The following is a 22,515-nucleotide window of genomic DNA, read 5'->3' as shown; positions in this document are numbered from 1 at the left end:
TTCCAAACAATTTTAGTAAACAACATCAAACAAATTCTGATTCTGATTTCGATTCCAAAAAAGTTTTGATAAACAACATCAAACGAATAACATTTTCATTTCTATTGATTGGATTGATCTATTGATTTTCATTCTGATTCATTCCCATTTCAATTCCTAATGAGTAAACAGGACCGACCTTAGAGTAGGAATTAGGTTGTCACAAAGATGAAAATTCTTAATATTCCTCCGCTAGCTAGTTATCTAGGAAGTTGGCAAATTTCCATTTTTCTATCCTATGTGGCTTAACTTATCTTCAAAATTTTTTGCAACTCGCTAAGTATCATATCAAGTAAATTTTCTATTAGCGATATCTATTATCTACTCACGAGAACGCCTTAATTGAACTAAATTAAAAATTTTTAAGCAATGAAAACTAAATTGGAGAAAACACCTGAACAATAGGGATTAAACATATGTTTAGCCATATTTTTCCATTAATCCCTAAATTTAACCTACAACAAATATTTTTCTAGATCTAGCTAAACTAGGTAGGTGTTTCCTCGACACTAGACAAATAAAATAAGTGGCAAAATATAATTTTAGTATCTGAATTTAACACTATGTTTAAAAAGTTACAGTTCGGTCTTGGACATTTAGAAAATAGTTTTAAAATCTCTGGATAAACTTCGAAACACTAAAAGTGCTTACGTGACTTGGTGGGTTGGATTTTTATTTAATTTTATATTACTATTTTCTCTCACTTCCCCTCCTTCCCTCCTCTCTCTATTTCTCTCTTCCTTCCCTCCTCCCACGTGATTCTGATCCACCATCCTCATCGACGACCTCCGACCAACACCACCGGCTCCAATGCTGCCGTTTGCCAACAGCCACCATTGGCAAAAACCCCATCCACCAAACCAAAAACCACGCCGCCGCACGTGGATAGCCAACAACCACCCAGCCACCGGATTGGAAAACCTAGCACCGGCCTAACCAAACCCCATCTCCAGATCTGTGCATTCGTGGATCTGCGTATCTGCTCGTGGCTTCTAATGAGGATGGTGGGAGGAGGAGAGATAGGTCCACGGGAGGAGGAAGGGAAGAGAGAAAGAGGGAGGGGAGGGAAAGAGGGGGAGTGAGAGAAAAGAAAAAAAATACAAATATGTTTTTTTTAAATTAAAAAAGTAATATAAAATTAAATAAATATTCAACCTACCAAAAGCATTCCCTAGTACACTAACAATGGAATTTTAACCCCAACGACTTTTTTAAATTATTTTCTACGGGTCGACTAAATTGTCATTTTTTAAAATTTCAAAATCTATTTTCAAACTCATTACTAAAGGGTATTTTACTCTAAAATAAAATAAAAATTTTTAAAAGTATTAAGGATAAAAATAAAATAATATTGAAAATTTTAAATAATAAAAAAGATTAAATTAAATAGTAAAAATATAAGCAAAATAGTTCATTTGAGGGGGGAAAAAAGAAAGAAATCTAGGAGAAGGGGGAGAGAGAGGAAGGCATGTGGGTTTTGGTTTATTCCTGTAATTACTAAACAATATTGATGGATCAACCACCATTGACAAAGAAGAGAAATAAAAAAGATTAAATAGCCATTAAATTTTCAGGATCAAATCTAGTGAGAGGTTGGTACTTAAAAATTATACCATTTCGATTGAGAAAATTTATAGTAGTACGATAATACATACTCCATTCATTCACATTTTAACACATCAGTAGATAATATAATTTTTATTTAACAGTACCCACACTATTTTGTGGAAAAAAAAAACGGTGCCCATGGTATTTTTAAATGCTGCTTCAATGGCCAACAATGAAGGGAGTTACAAGAATTTATCATTAACTAATATATATTTTTTCAGTACCAGAATTTTTTCCGCGTGTGGTGTATGAACATGGCACGTGGATAAGTGAAAAGGAGACACGTAGTGGCTCCCTCAGATACCCTTTTCGGTACCTAAGCAGTGGTAATGGGCGTGTCTGGTTGTATTTATTTATTTATTTTTTTATTTGTGAGTGTTTGGATTAGTTTGTAGGTGGTAATCACGCATTAAGGACTATGATAAAAATAAGTGATCATTCCCCCTCTCTTTTTAATCACTCACTCCCGATCAAAACCTCAAAAACATATATATTTTTCATCCTACACTCTTACCTAAATTAAATCGATAAGTTTTGCAATTTTTTCAGATTTTCGTTTGAAATTTTATTGAAAAACATAGGTAGAATGAATATCTGTTGAATAATGTGTCATGAAATATATATTTTGTATAAAACTCACGTGATTCAGACAGAAATGACAGCATAACATTTTATTTCGTTGAAATTTTTAAGATTTTTATGGAGTTATTTAATTGTTGATTTTGTGTATTTGATCAAATTTAATTTTGTGAAAAGCTTGATTTTAGTTAAATTAGTGAGTTTTTGTTTTTACACACTCTCTCTAGTTAAAATCACTGAATAAATTAACAAAAATTAAATATAGCATAAAAATTGTAATACTTGTCTAAATTTAGGGTTCAATTGGATGAAATTGAAAGTTTAGGATGAAAACTGATACAAATTAGTATAAGTGAAGGTGTTCGAGATTAATTCCATGTACTCTCTCTATTGCTTGATACAGATGGGTGGGACAGTGGTTAATTATTTTTGAACTGTTTGATTTTGGTGTATATCTGCCAACTGTTTGAGAAAATGCTTGAACTAGATTATGCAAGAAATTGGGGAGAGGAAGTTGTAGCGCAATCGAATTAGCATAATGTGATGGCACGATTATTTTTTCTTCTTCTTCTCACATGCTTGAGTTCAATTAATAAGTTATTAACAATTGAAATGCCTAACAAAGTTATATAATTTCAGGGAACTTGTTGATTCTATGCAAGCTGGAACTCTGGAGCCGGGAGTTGTATTTCTGATCAATGCTTCTCTTGTATGCTTACTTAATATTCTCTGACTTGTATACAATCTATTTTCCATGCTAGATGGAAGCCATCCACAAACTTTTACATGGTCAAGAGATAGCTTCGAGGGGTTGGGAGAGAGAGCAAACCAAGCTCACATTCAAAAGAACTAGTATAAAATCGGGTTTTAATGAGGGGCAATGTCCGTCATTGAAGGAAATTGACGTCTGACTCATTTCGAGTGTTATTGTAACTTTTTATGTCGGATGGGTATCGTTGTAGGTGACCGTCATTGCACCTATAATGTCAGTCATGACTCGACATCTATTCTAGTGTTATTGTAGCCTACAACGTCGGTCATTAAATGTCCGTCATTGAATGTCCATCACTAAATTTCCATCATTATATGTTCATTTTCAATGGCATGCAATGCCCGTCATTGTTTGGGTAATAATTTAAAAAAAAAATATTGTTGGTTGCTCACGTTGGCTAACCAACCTTTCCTTATTTCTCAACATATGCACAAATCTCGACAGTCTTTAATAAAAAATGAAAGCGCTTATCCATAACACATGTGTACTGGTAAACAACAGCTTTTTCTTTATACATAACACAATAGACAATAAAGGATTTAGTACTCATTCATCAAACATAACTCAAACAAAAAAAATTATCAAAATTTAAGCATGACATCTACTAAAATATCCTAAACAACACCTGAAAGACAATAACATATAACATATATTTAAACACATATAATATGTATAGGACTTTATTTATACTTAACCAACATATATTTTGCATAACCAAAATTTAAACATGACATCTACTAGAATACTATAGAGACACATATAATATGTTTATGACTTTCTTTATAACATATCATCTTCGTTCTTTCTCAACCAATGTACTAATCACAATAGTCTTTAAAAAACATATGCAAGTGCCTACTCAAAACATGTGTACTTATAAACAACAACACTTTATTTTCTAGGATTCAATACTCATCTATCAAACATAACTTATAACTTAAACAAAGAATGTCAAAATTTTGGCATGACCTCTGCTAAAAATTTCTAAAACCACACTTGAAATACGATAACATATAACACATATTCAAACATAATATGCATAGGACCACTCGTCCCTCAACAAAATATATTCAACAACATATCCAGCAGTTCTATACATGTAATATATAATTAAAATGGGACCACCCGTCCCTCCATGAAGTACATTAAGCAACATCCAACATTACAGGACCACCCGTCCCTTTGTAAAAATACATTTAACAACATCTAACATTTCCAATTGTAATGAAACCACCCATCGCTCTATAAAAACTATATTCAATGACATATCCAAAAATTCTAGTATTCATATCTACTATGACAAAAAGTAATCCAACAAGCTTAACATCAAACAAACATCTTCCAACAAAATTTGGCCATTTAGTTCGAACCTCGTCAATTTCATCTGGACGATATACACTTTTGTGTTAAACTACGAAGACAAATAAATATAATGTTAAGGAGACTACCACAATGGAAGAACAATTGGTATCAGAGCCCAAGGTTGAAGAACGATGACTGGAGAAGATAAATTGGTTATTTTTTATGGAACTGATTTTTCATACCAGAAGGATCAGATAGTAGATTATCTACATTCCAAGCAAATGAAAAAAGTTGGACAGGAAGGTGTTGGGTGCGATTCGCCTAACATTAACAAAAAATGTGCAGAGCAGCGTAGCTAAGGAGACTACCACAATGGGACTGATGAGTGCACTGTCCAACATATATGAGAAGCCCTCGGTAAATAATAAGATATATCTGGCAACTAAATTTTTTAATTTGAAGATGGATGAAGGAAAAATTGGTCCCAAAACAAAAAACACATAATAAACAAGCATAAAAATTCAGGAAGAAGTCCCAATAGACATGAGATAAATAAAAGAATTACTAAAAACCCACTGGTCGGAAAATGTACAGTAGCAAAATGAATTAATAATTAATCAACATTAGTGCTTATACATGCCGATAGAATTACAAGATGTAAAACTAACCCATTCCAACACTAATTTGCGAACCCCACCCCCAATCCGGAAATTGAAAAAATAGTTCTACACAAATAATTTCATACATTGCTTTTTCGACTGTGAATTCTCCAGAGGTAATCCGAGCATACATATTCAACTCGCAGTTTCTCTCAAGCAGCCGCTCCACACTTTTAACTCCACGAATAATACGAGGGAAGGAAAGAGAAGAGAAGGAAGAAGAGAACCTTCGATATTGTAATATGAGTGAGTCGTGGATCGTCGTTTGTTGCTGCCGAATCGACGCTCGCTGCTGCAGACCTTCACTCTCTACTGCTGGATAAATGCTCCTTGCCGCTAGACGTTGCTCGTGCCGTCGGCTCTCCCTTCCGACGACAGTGGAGTTGGATTCACACAGATTCACACGAGAAATAAGGAGAGTTTCGCGCAGGCAAAGGGAGATGGGAGGCTGGAATTTTGAGAGCCCAAAATTTTGGGGTAAAATTTTAAGTTAAGGCTAAAATTGGCCACTTTCAACGCCGGACGCAACCCGCCACCTACAATAGCGAACGCGACCCGACATCAAAACTTAAAAAATAAAAAATAAAACATAATATTTCCTCCGTATTTTTTTGTGCGACATTAAAACCCACATTTCTATTAGTAATCTATGCCTCCTTATCTGCCAATTATAGTTTCCATTCTTTTTTGTTATTGAGATATTGAGGGTCCCACTCCTTAGGGGATGCTTAGTTAGGCCCTAAGACAACAAGGATTTCAAATTAAGAACCGATAATGGTTTTGTTTTTGGTTTTCTATTTTTGAATATTAAGTTTGTAAACGACACTTTGTTTTACTCTCTACATTTTAGAAATGTTTTCAAAATTCGGGCTAACAAGGCTTTGACTTTTGAACTTTAGTTAAAATTTCAAATATATTTTTTAATGAAGGTGAAACCTATCAAAGAATTTGTGAGCAAACGAGCATAATATTCCTAAACTAAAATTAAAGACGGTACCGAAATAGTCTAGGTTTTTTTTTTTTTGCTTAATTAGAAGTTTGAACTCAAGGCCTTGGGGAGGATCTAAACAACTTAAGCTCTTTACTGCCCACGCACCCTCTTCTCCTTACCGATGGTAAAATGAATTGATAATCTTTCTTCAGCATTTTAAGATCACTGGACCTGAGTTGACGATATCGTCAGTCGGAGAAGCTATCACATGTCGAATTGCTGCATGCGATGCCTTGTAGCTGAAAAAGTTGCAAGGAAGTTTCATCCAGAGCTGTTGCACTCGAAAGTTACACTCTTCTCTGTAGGTGAATGTATTAAATTGTTTACCGTTAATATTACTTTTAGGTTTGAAACCGTCCTAGTTGGCTCATTGGTCCAAAAAAAAAAGGGTTAGAATGAGTTTAAACTCGGTGATGACCATCTAAGTGTTGTAGGGTCAAATGGTTGTCTCGTGAAATTAGTCAAGGTGCGCGTAAGTTAGCCTGAACACTCATAAATATATATATAAAAAAATGTGTGTATATATATATATATATATTACTTGTAGGTTGATGATGAAGAATGTTCAATGAATTATGCTGTTGATATCCTTTGGGATGGGAATTGATTCTAAAATTAGGAGGAAATTTTTAAAATCTTGTCCTACCCGCTTCAGTTCTGTCTCTAGTTATGGTATTATATGTTCACTGGTTGATGTTATCTACTGATTTATTTTTAAAAATAATTTGACTTCCAAAAAGCTGTAAACAAATGTTTTTTTTTTCTTTTTTTTTTTCCGAATAATAAGCAGAAAATATAAAATAGATCCTACTTAATCAAATTAAAAATATTGTGTGATGGGTGTTACCCTAATGAATTTCTAAAACGTGATACATTTGATCAATTTTAACATTGGAAGCATAAATTTTGTCACATTATTTACTGTCATTATTTTAAATTTGGGTAAATCATAAACTGCTGCGGGGTAATGACAAAATTATAATGATGGAATAGAAAGATGAAGAAGATGAGAAGAAGAGAGAAGAGGTGAAATATGAGGAGAAGGGAGAAGAGGAGAAGATGGTTGAGTTGTAGAACGAGAGAATAGAAAGGATAAAAGAAAAAGTGGTGGCTATGGAAGAAAATGGTGGGGTTTTAGAGGCAGAAAGAAGTGAGGAAGAAAAGGAGATTAGGGTTTGTATTGGATATTTTAAGAGAGGTAAGTGGGTTTTTCCTAATAAGAGAAACAAAGGTTTTCTTTTAATCTACTCTTTCACGGTTTCACACCACCTAGTAATTAAAAGCATACAAGAATGACACGTTGTGCTGAAGCTTTCACGAGTGAAAAAGGGAAACAAAATCAGTTTCGTTTTTATTTAAAATCAAAATCTTTAGTCAAAATAAAATCATTTCTTATTTCTTATTTTTATAAAAAAAATCCAAATTTCTAACCAAATCTAACTTTTTAAATTTAATTAAAGTAAACTTTAGTTTTTTTATTCTAAACAAAATAATTAAAGAACTAAAATAAAGTAATAAATAAAAATGAGAGTCGGACCAAATATGGTGTCTACAGTTAACATGTCACTTTGAAGAAAATTATCAATATGAGAATGTTTCCGAGATATTTAATCATTAACTATAAAATTAAGATGTTAAAAAAATATAAATATTAAAGAAATTTTGGGTTGGTATCTCATAAGTTCAGGTATACCAACAAGATTATAATTTTGCAAATATGAGATTATTTTTAAATTTTTTCGTGTCCCTATTTAGATATTTTTACGTAGGGAGACTCCATCATTGACACTATTTTATTTTATTTTATTTTCGAATCTACGATGTTGATGTCATATTTGCAGTTAGTTTGAATTTGTTTATCTGTGCAACTGCCTCAAAATTAAAGGGAAATAAAAACACTTTTATCAATAAGAATTAAAATTGGGATACTTAGGTATTGCTATATTATTGACAGATAATTTGTATTTGACTTTTCTTGGTGTTTTTTAATCAAGCTAGGTGGACAGGTGTTGGTGACTCAGCTCAAGTCTTTTTATCCAACTCATATGGGTATTTTTACCCATCCAAACAAATTCGGTTCGGGCTTTTTATTCAACTGGGCCTTTGCTCAAGAAGTTTGTTATGCCACCTACAGATAAATGGTTGTTGGGGGTGGCAGAGTGTGGTGGAGAGTGCGTGAGAGAGATTGCAAAGAGAGAGCCATTTTTGTAATAGGGTGACGAATTCTTCTTCCATCCTAGGGTTCTGATTTTTCAATCTTTCTGGAATTTTTGTGGGAGCTGGGTACTGTCCAAGAATTGGTGTTTAATGGCTGTAAATCTCCATGGGAGTGCATGAAGAATAGAAGCACTGATTTGAAGAGAGTGTTGCTTCGATTCTTTGTTTGAGCTGCTGATTTCTTGATCATTGTTTAATAGATGGCCTTCAACAGTAGATGTAGATCTTCTTGATCGAACCACTTTAAATTTGTGTGTCCATCTCTTCCCTTAAACCCCTCTGTTTTCATCTTTATCGTTCTTTAATTTTGTTGAACACTGTTTTGGTTGGGCTGCTGTTTAAGATTAAACTTGTTAACTGTTATATTAGATCTTCTATTAGCAAATTAGAACTAATATTGTTTATCAGGTATGTACCACACTTGAAAATTGACAGCTCTCTATTTTATCTCCCTCTTTCTTTTGGACATTAATATCTTTTCATTATCCACTTTTCTAATGATGTTAGAGTAGAAGGTACCTCTGTGCACTTACATCTTATCCAAATAAAAATTAAACAAAAAATTAGAAAGTAAAGGGAGGGGTGTGGGTTGAAAATTAAAAAAAAAAAAAAAAAAAAGAGAGAGCGATGTTTTAGTAGTTGCTCACACCAATAGTCTTTAGTAAGAGAGATAAAATTAGAGGATTTGAGAGAGATTTGTATTTGAACAAAAAAAATTACTCCTAAAATAATAATAATAAAATTATAAATTTTACATGTGTGTTGCTCACTCGCTAGTGTATATATTATCCTAAATCACATTACGTATTTGGATGTTAAATAAACTGAAAATGACTTGAGTGAGAAAAGAAAAATAAATTCATTATATATCATCATGACACCACATTAAATATTTCTATCCAACATTTCTGATTTATTTATTACAATCTTGGGAATTATTTCTCCTCTCCCTTTAATAGAAAGTTCTTAAATTAATAAGAGTAAATGTAAAATGAAATCTACATTATACATTCTCCATTACTCTTGTTTCCATGATTTATTAGAGAGGGAGTTATCATTAAACTAGAGAATCTAATAATTATGAACCTTTGGAAATTCTGTATAACTCAACGAGGCCTATTTTCTTTTACCAAAATATTATGATTTCGAATCACCACCTTCATTCATTGGATTCGAAAGAGAAATCAATTTATTTTAAACTCATTAATTTTTTTATTCATTCCTTCTCGTATAAAGATTCATAATTGATTATTTATTTATATTATTAAAAAAATTTAAAGATGGAAACTTTTAATTTTCTCTTTCACCCTTCATTAATTTTTATTATCTTAATAACCGTTTTTAAATTTTAGTTATTAGTAATTAATTAAAAATTATAATTAAATTGTATTAAAATTAACAAATTTTGGAAATATGCTTAGAAATAAATTATTTAAAAAGATGAAAATATAAAAAGCCTAAACAAAAATGATAAAATTAAATCTAGTTTTAGTCCACTTTTAATTTTTATTTAATATATATATGTTTGTGTTTTAGAATATTATATCATAAAATATAAGAAGAATACTCGAAGATACTATTTTAGGAAAGAAAAAAATATTTTAACTATTGAACTATGTTTACATTTGACAAAAAAAAATATACATACATGTTTTTATAGAAATTTTAATGAACTCTCACTGAGAAAGATAACTTTAACAAACTTAGACATAGAAGTACTTTTCCATTTATATTGTAATTTTCTAAAAAATAAAATAAAAAATTGGCTTAATACATTATTATATTTAATCCCGACAAAAAATTTATCAGGTAGCTTTTGAAAGACATGAAACTTTAACTAGGTTTATTTGTATTTATGTAACTTTTGAAACATATTAAAGGTGCAAGAACTTTTGTAGAGTTAATAATATTTTGGTATTTGATATTATTTGATATTTTAATTATATATATCGTTTGATATTTGACTTTAAAATCGGGTCTCTCCAGAATGTCGAAATTCAAATGAGCGCATTTTATTTTTTAAAAAAATCAAATAAATATTACTGATCTTTTTTTAGTAATAGATCGGTAAAACTATAAATCTACTAACGTTTGCAAAAGGTTGGTAGAAGGATAATTCTTCCGACGTTTATAAAATGTTGGAAGATCTATAATTTTGTCGACAATTTGCAAAACGCTGGTAGATGAAAAGTTCTTCCGATATTTTTAAAATGTTGACCAAACTATATGTCGAAGAGAGCTATACATGTACCGACGTTTTGAAAACATTGTTAGAGAATCAGCTATGCTCACGTTTTGAAAATGTTGGCAATAGCAGCAATGAAAATGTTGGCAGGATTAATTCTACACTTTTAAAAGTATTTGATTTCAAAAAGTATTTGAAAAGGGATCTCTACACTTTTAATGTTATATCTAAACAAATTTTTAAATTAAAAAAAAGGTTGTGTTCAAATAAGTCACATCACCTTAAAATACATATCATGAATCAAGCATCTACCTGCAAAATTAAAAATTCACCAGGCTATTAGACGGGGGAAGTTCAAGAATCTATTAAACATTTTTTTATAATGTTTTTTTTTTCTTTTCTACACAAAATGTTGAAGATTAGTAAAAGATGGCAATTGTCTGATGTGACATTGTTTTATTTTAGCATGTTCTCTCCAAATCTAACAGAAAAAGGACATGAGTTAACATGTCACCTGAGGAAAGCTATAAATACGATAATGTTTTGGAGAAATAAACTATAAAAATTAAAGAAACTTTTCAAGGGATTAGTAGGCCATGATGTAAATATAGCAATAAGATTATAATTTCGTAAATATGACTATTTCTAAATTTTTCACGTTCCTATTTAGATATTTTTATCTAATTTCTTTTTTAAATTTACGTACTAAAATAATTTATCATTGATACGAATAGACTTATGTTTTAAGACTATTTTGATTTTTTCTTTTTCCGAATCTAGAAGGTTGATGCCATATTTCCAACTAATTTGAATTTGTTATCGATACCCATCTCTAGTTGGGGGTTTCGGTTCGAAGGTTAGAAAATGTATGTGGTGCGGGTTCATCTCTCTCGACCAGTTCAGGTGAAAGGGAAGGGTGATCGAGGGGACCCAGACGTCGAGATCTCTTCTCTATGGCGGGAGGTTTATTTCGTCTCGACGAGTGTGTTGGGGGGGCCAGAGAGGGAGTACCTATGCCTCTGAATCGATAGGATGACCATTCGTTGCAGTCGTAGGCGAAGGAGACAAGGGCGAGGCACCGAACATGTTCTATCCTCAACCTCCATCCGTCATGTGGAATCTCAATCCGCTTTGTGCAACTGCCCTCAAAATTAAACGAAAGCAAAAGATACTTTTATCCATAAGTACTAAAATTTGAGTACTTATGCTACCATCTCTCTTTTTTCTTTTACGTATTAATCTCTTTCCTTGTCAATTTATTTCTAATAATGGTGAGTAGAAAATACATCCGCACCTAAGTTTTATCCAAATAAAAATTAAACAAAAATTTAAAAAGTCAAAGTGAGAGGTGTGGGATTGCAAATTAAAATATATATATATATATATATATATATGATATTTTAAGCTTAAGAGATGCGTATACGATGAGGTGCTGAGAGCGTATAATACGGTAGGAGCGTATATCTGAATTCTGAGCGGCGTCGTTTTCTCCATCACCATCATCAACTAAATCCGCTGAGACCGCTCTTTCGTCGCTCACGCCTCCATAGTCAGAGCTCTTCCAGTTCCACTTCCCTCCGCCATTTTTCTACGCCCAATCCACCACAACCATTTCTTCTCTCTCTCTCTCTCTCAATGGCGCTGTCTTGCCGGACATGACGAAGGTATCTGCAAAGGCTCAGTTCTCGGCGGCATTCCCGGCCACACTCAACCAACTCCCGGATTTGGATCTTCACTACAGGCCGGGTTCCGGTCGGGGGACGAGGCGGAGAATCCGGAGTCCGGCCCGTCTCAGAAGAGTTGTAGCTCCGGTCGGGAAGCGGAGCCGGCCGGAGACGCCGTTGCTCAAGTGGAAGATCGAGGAGCGGGATGGTGGTAGCAGTGTAGTTGAGGAGGCTGAGGAGAGTGAGAACAAGTCCGTTCACGAGAGTAACCAGAGAGGTCGTCGGCGAGGTAGTAAAGGAGGAGGAAGGGAGGCCGTTGTTTCGGCGAGGAAGCTCGCCGCTGGAATCTGGAGATTGCAACTGCAGGAGGCAGTCGCTAGTGAAGGGAGGAATGGCCTGCGTAGGAGGGAGGACCTCCTAGGGTTTCAGGTATTTTTCGCTTGCTTTTGTCGCTTTCACAGATCTGAGAAGTTCGTTTAGGTTCTGCATCGAAAGTTTTGATCCGATTGGATTGGTGGAGTTGAAGCTGTAGTAATTTGTAGCGAATTGGAGTTTGATTCTTTGGGATGGTGCTGCTGCTTTTAATTTGAATATGACTTTGATCCTCGCTGCTGCTGTTTGTTTAAGCTTTCTTTCTGATCTGCACAGTGAATTTAGTCACGAATCTTTTTCGTAACGGGCAAACATTAATTACAGTGGAAATATGGCTTTCAGAGTTGATTCTGTAAAGAAGTTTTCCGTATTTCAGATGAACACCATAGTATTAAATTTTAAATTAGAGGCTAATTGTAGGGCTTTATACTCATCTTCCTTAGCTGTGGGTTGAGGCTTTCCTCCCTCTGTTTTTGGATATTTCATTGTTTTAATGAAATGTCCTGGATTGTGTCTTATAAAATAAGTTGATTCTCGAGATGCCCATCTCCATGTCTTCTTCTAGGGTTTTTGGTAATGATGAATCTAATACTCTCTTTATGCAAACTTGAATCCTCTGTATGCATTTGGAAATTTTATGCTTTCTTTGGCTTGGCTTTCGTCTTAATTGGGGGCGAAACCCTAACTCAAGTTGGCTAAATTACTTGTGCTGCTTGAAACAATGTGAAGTCTAGCAATTAGATTAATCAGCACACCAGATACTGTGGATGGATGCATGGATGTCAATGACATATTTTATCCAACTCTTGATTGGTTGCCTAGGACAGATATTATTGTTTGCTGCAAAAGTTTGGGTATGTAGTCCTAATTTCCTATTTGACCTTGTGGTTGAACCAAATCAAACTTCAATAATTCAATTGCGATTTTAGCCCTCAACTATATTTATTTATTTTTCTTTGAAACTTTTCCTTTCAGCCTCACACTGGTCAGTTTGACGCTCCGGTTCTCCCTCGTGATGATAAGATAGCATTTGATTCTGAAGCAAATGATCTATTGCATGGTCCGCATTTTGTCTCTGATTCAAGAAATGGACTATTGTGCAAGGTTTGACACTTGATAAAAATAATTCTAATATTTTGGCTTCCATTAGATAGCATGAGAGAAACTGGATATCTTTGTCAGTTTGTGAACTTAACAAACCAGATTCACTAGGCGTGTTAATATATTGCATAGAAGACTTTCTACCTTTGTAGTAAATCCCTTCTATGTCATTTGCATGTTCACTTTCTTTAAATTTTAGTTAAGGATGAATGAAATTTATTAGTAACTAATAACGCATAAGATGTTCTTATCACAATAATAGTGATAATAGATAAGATTTTCTACATAGTACTTACTCTGTTCATGTCTTTTTTATATTCACTTGGTGACTTTGTAATCCTGTTTGATAAACTTATTGTTTGCACTTCCAGTTTGAGCCCTCGTTTCGATATTCAAACTCAGCAATGGAGGGGGCAACAAAGTGGGAACCTGCGTTCGTGAAAACACCAGTCGAGGCACGTCAGATTTACAACCAAGTGAGGCTCCTTGACCAACAAGTTGGTGCTGTTTCGGCCATGTCTGCACTTGAATCAGAATTAGAGCAGGCCCACTTTCGGATTGAGGAACTTCAAGCTGAGCGTAATGCCTCAAAAAAGAAGCTTGAATACTTCTGGAGGAAAGTTGGTGAAGAAAAAGCTTTGTGGCGGAGCAGAGAGCATGAGAAAGTAAGGGCATTTATTGATGATATAACGGCCGAGTTGAACAGAGAAAAGAAAACCCGACAACGGGTGGAAATTATCAATTCAAAACTGGTTAATGAGTTGGCTGATGCTAAGCTATCTGCAAAGCGGTTTATGCAAGACTATGAAAAAGAAAGGAAAGAAAGATCCTTGGTTGAGGAAGTATGTGATGAACTAGCAAAGGAAATTGGTGAAGACAAGGCAAAAATAGATGCTTTGAAGAGAGAATCCATGAAGTTGAGAGAGGAAGTGGAAGAAGAACGGAGAATGTTACAGATGGCTGAGGTCTGGCGTGAGGAACGTGTTCAAATGAAGCTAGTCGATGCCAAGGTGGCACTTGAAGAAAAATACTCACAGATGCGTAATCTAGTAGCCGATCTTGAAGACTTCTTGAGGTCGAGGAGTGCAACTCCAGATGTGTCAGAGATGAAAAAAGCACTGCTACTTAGAGAGGCTGCTGCTTCTGTGAATATTCAAGATGTCACGGAATTTGTTTATGAACCTTCAAACCCGGATGATATCTTCTCTGTGTTTGAAGATGTTAATTTTGGAGAATCAAATGAGAGGGAAATTTCACAGTGTGTTGGTTACAGCCCTGCTAGCCATGCTTCCAAAGTCCAAACCACGAGTCTCGAAGCTACAGTGACTAATAGGATTGCCATCCAGAGGCATTCCAATTCATATATTGCTCATAACGGTGATATAGAAGAAGATGAGAGTGGGTGGGAAACTGTGAGTCATCTAGAGGATCAGGGCTCAAGCAATTCCCCAGAAGAGAGTATTGCATGTGTCAAGAAGAATCATCGAGAGAGTAATGCTTCGGTGAGCGGGACAGAATGGGAAGGAAATGGAGGTGGAGACTCGCCAATCAGCGAAGTCTGCTCAGTTCCATCAAAGCAGTTAAAGAAGATATCATCCATTGCACGGCTTTGGAAATCATGCTCGAACAACGAAGGGTACAAACTAATCTCGCTCGAGGGCATAAATGGGAGGCTCTCAAATGGAAGATTATCAAGTGCAAGTATCTTATCTGCAGACGGGGGTTCAGTGAGAAGCGGAATAAGTCCTCCAGAATTAGCAGGACAATGGAGCTCTCCCGACTCAGGCAATGCTCATACAACGCGAGGGAAGAAAGGATGCATCCCCCGCAACACGCTCAAGGGCAGTTTAAAGGCAAAGCTGTTAGAAGCAAGGATGGAAAGCCATAAGGTCCAATTGCGCCAGGTCCTGAAGCAGAAGATCTAGGGGTGTTATTAATTCAATTTCTGTTAATAGAAGATGCTCATATTCTACAAAGGGAGCTTTGAACTGGCTTCTGGCGATTCCTAGGTACGCTCGTATGATTCAATTTTCTGTTCAGTTAACTTCACTGGAATCCATTAGTGATTAAAGTAATGTAGTCTTAGTATCTGTTAGAAATTAGAAGCCAGCCATGGAGGGGGCCTTCATGAGGTGGGGAAAGAAATGGAATTCATGTGGATGATTGATGTCATGTTCATTCTCATCTTTGTATTTATAATTTTGCTGTGTAGAATGGGCCTTCTGAAAATTTCAGGTTTAAGATGGTGGAAATAGAAATAGAATGATTTGTAGTTGACAGGGTAAGGTGACTGCTCTATAGTTGGAGTGATTCTGGCGGCATGACCAAAATCACCCGATTTTCGTTGATCATGTTTGGCAAATTAAAAAATTGATTTTAGAAAAATTTAAAATCAATTTAAATTGGTTTTCAAAGACATCACTTCAACTGTGATTTTAACTGATATTACCAAATGTGGAGATAACAGCTTTTGTGGAATCTTGGTTGGGGTGATAAATTGGTTTGATGGGGTGGGATCTGGTGTTTGCCAAATGCATCAAACATCAAGGTTTTAAGAAGGGTTAAATTTTTGCTAAATTACCATTTTGGTTATGATTTGTGATTTGTTCCTAATTTAGTTGCTCCCTGAGTTTAAATATTGGTTTTTGTGATTTTAGTAAATCTCTTCAAAATGTTTCTTGCACTACCAAATGTTGACAGTTTTTTATTAATTTTTTTTTTTTTCAATTCAAAGATGTAAAAAAGGTTTATCAAACTATGCCAACCTTAGCTTAGCTTAAGGTATCTATCTTCAATAAAAAAGTCGTGAGTTCGAATCTTCACTTCTTCGATATTAATAATAATAATAAAACTATATGAATTAAGTGGGTAAGAAGAAAATGAAAGGCCAAAATGGGGTGATATGAAAAGAAAAAGGTGGTGGAGGGTAGGAGAAAGGACTAACTTGCCATAAAGGCTAAAACAACTAACTGGAAAATCATTCAATCACAAACACGGAAGCTCCACAGAAATTGATTCTTTTGCCAAAAAATGTACAACTATGTTGGACTCTCTGAAGATGTGGTTGAACGAAATTTCATCAAACCAATAAGCTCCCTGAAGGATTTTAATAACCTCCAAAGAGTTAGACTCAACTACGATTAGATCGCCTTTGCTCTTTTGCACCCAACAAGAGCATGATCAATCGACTCTTCCTTCTTTAGGCAGACCGGACACCAAGGTAATGCATCCATCCATTCCTTCTTCCCTAAATTCACCATATTAGGGATGCAATTATTACAAACTTTCCAAAGAAAAATTTTAATTTTAGGCAGGACTTGAATCTTCTGTAATTTCTTCCACCATGCGGCCTCCTTGTTGTTTTCACTTGAAGAGGATGACAGAATGCGTTGCCTCATAGCCACCTTATAACCACTCCTCACTGAATAAAATCCTTCCTTGGTATAATGTCAAATCCACCCATCCATAACCCCATGGCGGCTAGATAGAAACTGAGCATTTCAATGGACATCAAATTTTCAGGGAAAATCGGATAAGGCTTCCTACACAGTTTTCTCAGCATTTGCTGACATCACTTAGAAATCAAATAACTTCATTGCCCCTCCACTAATATTTTCTGAATTTTTGCTAACATCACCTAGTTACCAACCCATTTTTAGAGTGAGAGGGAGAGATCGAGAACGAAAGCGAGAGCGAGAAAGAGCAATAGGAGAGAGACAGGACGATGTCAGCTAGCATTAGAAAATATAGGTTTTGAAAAGAGTACTAAAAAACAATACTCTCTTGGAAAAGGCCTAAATGTCTCATTCTCTATTATATTGAAAATTTTCATACCAAACGTGTTTGTTACTTGATATCAACGTTAGCTTGGCGGTAATTAACATCTATGTCTAATCAAGAGGTTATAAGTTCGAATCTCCCATTCACACTTGTAATAAAAAAACCATTATTACCCGAATAATAAAAGCATGCTGATGAGAGCGATAAAGTGATTACAATAATGTTGTGACAAGAAAGCAACCAAAATTCAAAATGAAATTTGAGTTTGGGGTGTTCTTCTCCAACTTATTACATTTATAATGTTATCTTGAAAACTAGGTCTTTGAAATTAGACTATAGTTTAAAATTTAAATCACGGCAATTGCATCGATTTCGATCTTAGCATTTTTGGGCAATGCCCCCACCGCAAATGTCGACCGAGCTGGAGGAGCATGGTGTGAAAAGTCTGCACCAAAACAAAATTGGTAAAGTTTATACTATTTTGAAATTGAAACTTTAAAATGCAGAATTACATTAAAAAAATATAAAAATTTTGATTAATATGTTATTTCGTATTATAAACTCATTTCACTCCTATTAAAATTAAAAAAATATGTAACATAACATATTCTAGTTTATATAATATTGTAAAATATTAATTATACAAATTTATAACATATATATATGTTAAAAAAATTAATTAGTAATATTTTAAATCGAGAACAATTTTTAAAATAGAGATTCAATTTTCAAATCTACCACCAAACAAAACAGTAAAAATATAAATACAATCGGTTTTTAAATTCCTTATTTCCACATTTATATTTTCAGATCACCAACTAAACTTACTGTTAATTGTTGGATATTAATTACTATGAAACACGGATAATTTAATATCTTAAACATTTAAATCTCGAATATTTGATATTCATACCCATGAAATAACACCAATAGGAAGAGGTTGAGTTTCAAAAGAACTTACATTGACCATAAATCTCATTTACTACGGCAAAGTCTGCTATATCAGCCAACCTGCAACAAAGAATTGTGAAGAAAGAACAACTGTAAATCACTTGAAATAAAATTTACAATTTTTTTTTTTTTTTTTTTAATCTTAACAAGGCATAAAACCATATTTCATATATTAAAAGAGAAATTGTAAAGCAAGGGAAGAGGGAAAAATGTTCATACATAATAGTTGTTCTAACAACTGAAGTATAGTCAGCACCTCCAGCTTTTAATATTGCACCAACATTTTTTAGGGCCTGCATATTGCATAATAATTTCAATGCCTTTGAAGCTTAGGAAATTTTATGTAAAATCAATGAGGTACAAGTATATAATAATAAAATCACCAACATAATCTAATGGAAATATTACATACCTGATGAGCTTGGTCTTCAACATGATCTGAGATCATTTCCCCTGTCTGCATTATAACATAAAAAAACACCTGAGAGTTCGAACCTACGACTTGCGTAAGATATTAGTTTAAACAAAATATCTCTACGATTCAAGATAAATTTTAATAATAGTTTCAAAACTTTCATTTTTACCTTTTAACTTTAAATTGGTTTCAAAATTGCTCTTCCATCAAAGTTTTCTGTTAAAGTGAAGATTTCTGTTACTCTTCCGTCAAGTGAGGTACGACAAGTTTCAATTATACCATTGAACTTTATAGTAGGGTCCGGTCAGTTATACCCTTATTATTTCAAGAGTTTAATTTTAACCCAAACCTTTGGAATTGTTTCAAAACAATCTCATTTAACTTTCTCGTTAAGATGAAGAAGCCAAGGAAATCTCGATTAATTGATGCCAATTCAACATTTTTCCTACTCGATATTTTTTAATAGAAAAAGCACACAAGTAATTAGACACAGATATCCCATCTTTATTGGATTTTGGTAAAATATTGGAATTGAAGTTGTCCAAGGATTGTTTCCATGTGCTAGAAGTTGTCCCACATCGGAAAAGTACAAGGACGAGATGTGTTCCAACTACTATAAAAGGAGCTCATGGGTTTGAGTTTTAATCATCCCAATTGAAATATTTAAGCCTAGTATACTAGCTCTAGTTAATTGAGCAGTATTTGTTTTTTCCTTGTGGGTCGTGGTTTTTTATCCGGTTTGGAGTTTTTCCACGTTAATTCGGAGATTTTTCCCGTCAAGGAATCTTTAGTTAAATGTAGTTAAATTAAATTAAATTTTTCCTAAATAGAAATAACATTTTATTCGATACAACTTTTTCTATAACAACTGTTTTTCTTAATATTTTATCAAATAATTTAGTATATAATTTGTAATTTTTATAAAAATTTAAATAATTATCTTAGAACGAAAGTTTAGAATTATGCATAATTGAAATATTATATTTATTTTGGTCGTTATAACTAAATCACACCAATTGAGTATTAATTTACTAAATAATATACTAATTTACTTCTTTTGAAAATGTAGTTAACATCAATTATTTTAGTAGTCAGAATAATTCCAAATCAAGTGTTAATCTTAGCAACAGCTTTAGTAGGCTAAAATAAAATTTTAATCCTTCACGTTTGGACTTAGTTTCTATTTGATCCACAGGTTTAAAAAACCATAATTTTTGTCACTAAAGTTTGAATTTAATTTTTAATTGGTCCAGTTTGAATTTTATTTCTAATGGATCCGTGAGTTAAAGTTGACCTAAAGACATTCTTCATTCTCTTTTGCCTAAGTAACAAAGTCTAGTAAAAAAGGTACGGTGTGACTCATTCCTTTAATGGATCTTTTGAAATATTTTGTTATTCAACATTTTTTTCTTAAATTAATTAACCAATTTGATTAGACATAAAATTGAATTTGTAAAAATACTATTTGGGTTACTATTGTTGGAGAAATGATTCAAACTCACGATCTCTTAGTTTGAATATATATAAATTATTGCTGAGCTATGCTCGCTTTAGTCACATACCAATTAATTAAAAAGTTATTGATCTATAAGACACAAAGAAAAATTGTAACGTAAATAATAAAGAATGACAATATGATAAATCAGCTGGTAAGAGAAAAATGTAACTAGACTGAGTGATTATTGAGGTGGATCCATTCCAACAATTACATTTTGTTTTATTCCTTAATTCTTATTTCCTTCAAGTAAGCGGGGCCTAAATTAGAGCAAAGAACAATGGTGAACATGAAGTAAGGTTAAGGATCCGTACGTTCTGTTTCAATTTTCTCATAAACCAAGCAGAAATCCAAGGAGAAAAGGGATCGTACGTGCAGTCCTGGCAACGGCAAGGCATTTGAACGACATTTGGCGGTTTGAAGCGGTTGAAACTGATGACGGCCGCCCCCACACGGCGGCGCCGGCTGACAGCGCCTTGGCGCGCGGTGCAGCGGCGTCGGACGCCGGAATGTGGAACTTCTGAGCCGCACACAAAGCCATCTCTTCTCTCCTCCTCTCTTCTTCTTCTCTTACTGTTTTCACTGAATTGCTGCCTCAACTAAAGTGCTTCATTGACACCCCTTTTTATTGAGAGGAAGGATGGTTTGTACTCTTCAAATTTTGGTTTAATTATAAATTTAGTTCTATTAGAAAAATCTTGCACCGGTATGGTGTTGGGTCCACTGCATTATTATGCTCTAGGGAGTTGGACGAGAAACTAGCTCGCGATTGGTAACGTTCCTCGTTTGTTTTGTTCCTTATTTTTTATAAAGAAAAATAGAATTGTATGGCTCTCAACATCTATTGATTCAAGAATGATAAAACGAAATATTTATTTATGTTGGAACAAATTGGAAATGAGAACAAGAAACTTGTTTTTGTTATTTTCAAAATTTCTATAGAGTTTTGAGATTGTTTTTCTAAACTTTGAGAAACAAGAAACATAAATAGTTTGTCAAAAATTTAGATTTCGTAATAAAATTGAAAACGAGTAACAAGAAATGAGAACGTTACCAAACGGACCCTAAATTGTTAGATATTAAGATCCAGGTTTAAGAAGTATAGAATACGGACACAACTACACGCCAATTTTCAAAAATGTACAAGACATGTCATGCTTGGACATCTTAACATATATGTTGACGTGCATATTTCAAAAGTAGATTTTATTTAGGGACAACGGGATACTAAATATGATCTCCACAATTGTATAATATTGCCTATAGTCATTATTGATTAGAAAAATGAAATACTTAATTTTATTAAAATATGGAGATATGGACCAAACTATTTAATATTTAATAAAGAAAAAAACAAACTTATTCAATATTTTAATAAAAATTTACTTGAAACTACTAGGATTAAAGAACAAAGGAGAAAAAGTATCATTTGTAGATCATGAAAAAATAATACAAATTTGTCATATGTCATTCACAAGAAATACTTAATACAACCATTACTTCTCTTTAGTTTCCTCTCTTCTTCATCTTCTCCTTCCATAATTCATACTCTATACAACTCCTTCCTCTCTTTTTCATTCTTAATCATATTTCTTTTTTTCTTTTTTGTCTGTCTTTTTGAAGTTCGAAAGCTCTAAAGCAGCCATTTTCTTTTTCTTTTAGGACGTTACTTTTCTGTCCGACTTTACTGATATCCATTCTCTATCACCATTGTGTCAACCCTATCTAATCATCCAATGTGATGATGTCCGATACACATATATGACTATTTGAGTTAAAAATTTTAAATTTCAGAGGCGGTTACAATATTAAATATTAGATTTTAGTGCGTTTAGATAAAAAAAAAAACGTGTTTCCTAACTGGATTTATAATTGAACCAAATATTTAATAGTGGCTTAATTTTGAAGATGAAGTTCCTGCCAGAACCACGTGGTGGCCATCGGTCGTTGAGCCTTCAATCGGATCGATTTCGACCATTTTTGTAGCTATGCTCATGCCAATTATTGGTGCTAATTTTGTCCTTTTAATAAATATCTGCCACTCAATTATTTGGATTTTTATCCATTCAAGATGATAATAATAATAACGAGTTTCATCTAAACTTTGAATATTTTTAAGTTAAACCCTAAACTTAGATGAGAGTTACAATTTCTACACCCTATTCAAATTCTGTTAATTTAGTCAATAATTTTAACCAAAAAAATGTAAAAAATTCCAAAAAAATTTACTAATTTTATAAAAATTAAGTTTTGAAAATACAGTACAATATCTATGACTAGATATCGTAAAAACATGCCAATTTCAAGAAAAAATAAAATAAGCTTTAGTATCATTTTTGTCAATATCTTATAAATTTTATACAAAATACATGTTTTATGATTCAT

The 22,515-nt window shown here is 33.5% G+C and overlaps 2 protein-coding genes across 2 annotated transcripts; one reads left to right on the top strand and one right to left on the bottom strand.

The window, feature by feature from the left end:
- The first annotated feature begins 11,843 nt into the window (after window positions 1-11,843).
- Window positions 11,844-15,703, top strand: LOC111019041 (uncharacterized). The gene is made up of 3 exons (XM_022295333.2): window positions 11,844-12,445; window positions 13,364-13,492; window positions 13,861-15,703. The coding sequence occupies exons 1-3, from the start codon at window positions 12,008-12,010 to the stop codon at window positions 15,412-15,414; spliced, it is 2,121 nt and encodes a 706-aa protein (XP_022151025.2). The 5' UTR covers window positions 11,844-12,007; the 3' UTR covers window positions 15,415-15,703.
- Window positions 15,704-17,464: 1,761 nt separating this feature from the next.
- Window positions 17,465-20,787, bottom strand: LOC111019026 (reactive Intermediate Deaminase A, chloroplastic). Its single transcript, XM_088117333.1, has 5 exons — window positions 20,503-20,787; window positions 18,633-18,673; window positions 18,440-18,513; window positions 18,231-18,280; window positions 17,465-17,714 (listed from the first exon to the last, which is right to left on the bottom strand). The coding sequence occupies exons 1-5, from the start codon at window positions 20,669-20,671 to the stop codon at window positions 17,617-17,619; spliced, it is 432 nt and encodes a 143-aa protein (XP_087973459.1). The 5' UTR covers window positions 20,672-20,787; the 3' UTR covers window positions 17,465-17,616.
- Window positions 20,788-22,515: the final 1,728 nt, after the last annotated feature.

Source organism: Momordica charantia, assembly GCF_013281855.1.
Source record: "Momordica charantia cultivar OHB3-1 chromosome 10 unlocalized genomic scaffold, Mcharantia_2.0 BLBB01000010.1, whole genome shotgun sequence".
NCBI lineage: Eukaryota > Viridiplantae > Streptophyta > Magnoliopsida > Cucurbitales > Cucurbitaceae > Momordica > Momordica charantia.
This window is presented reverse-complemented; position numbering and strand designations above follow the sequence as displayed.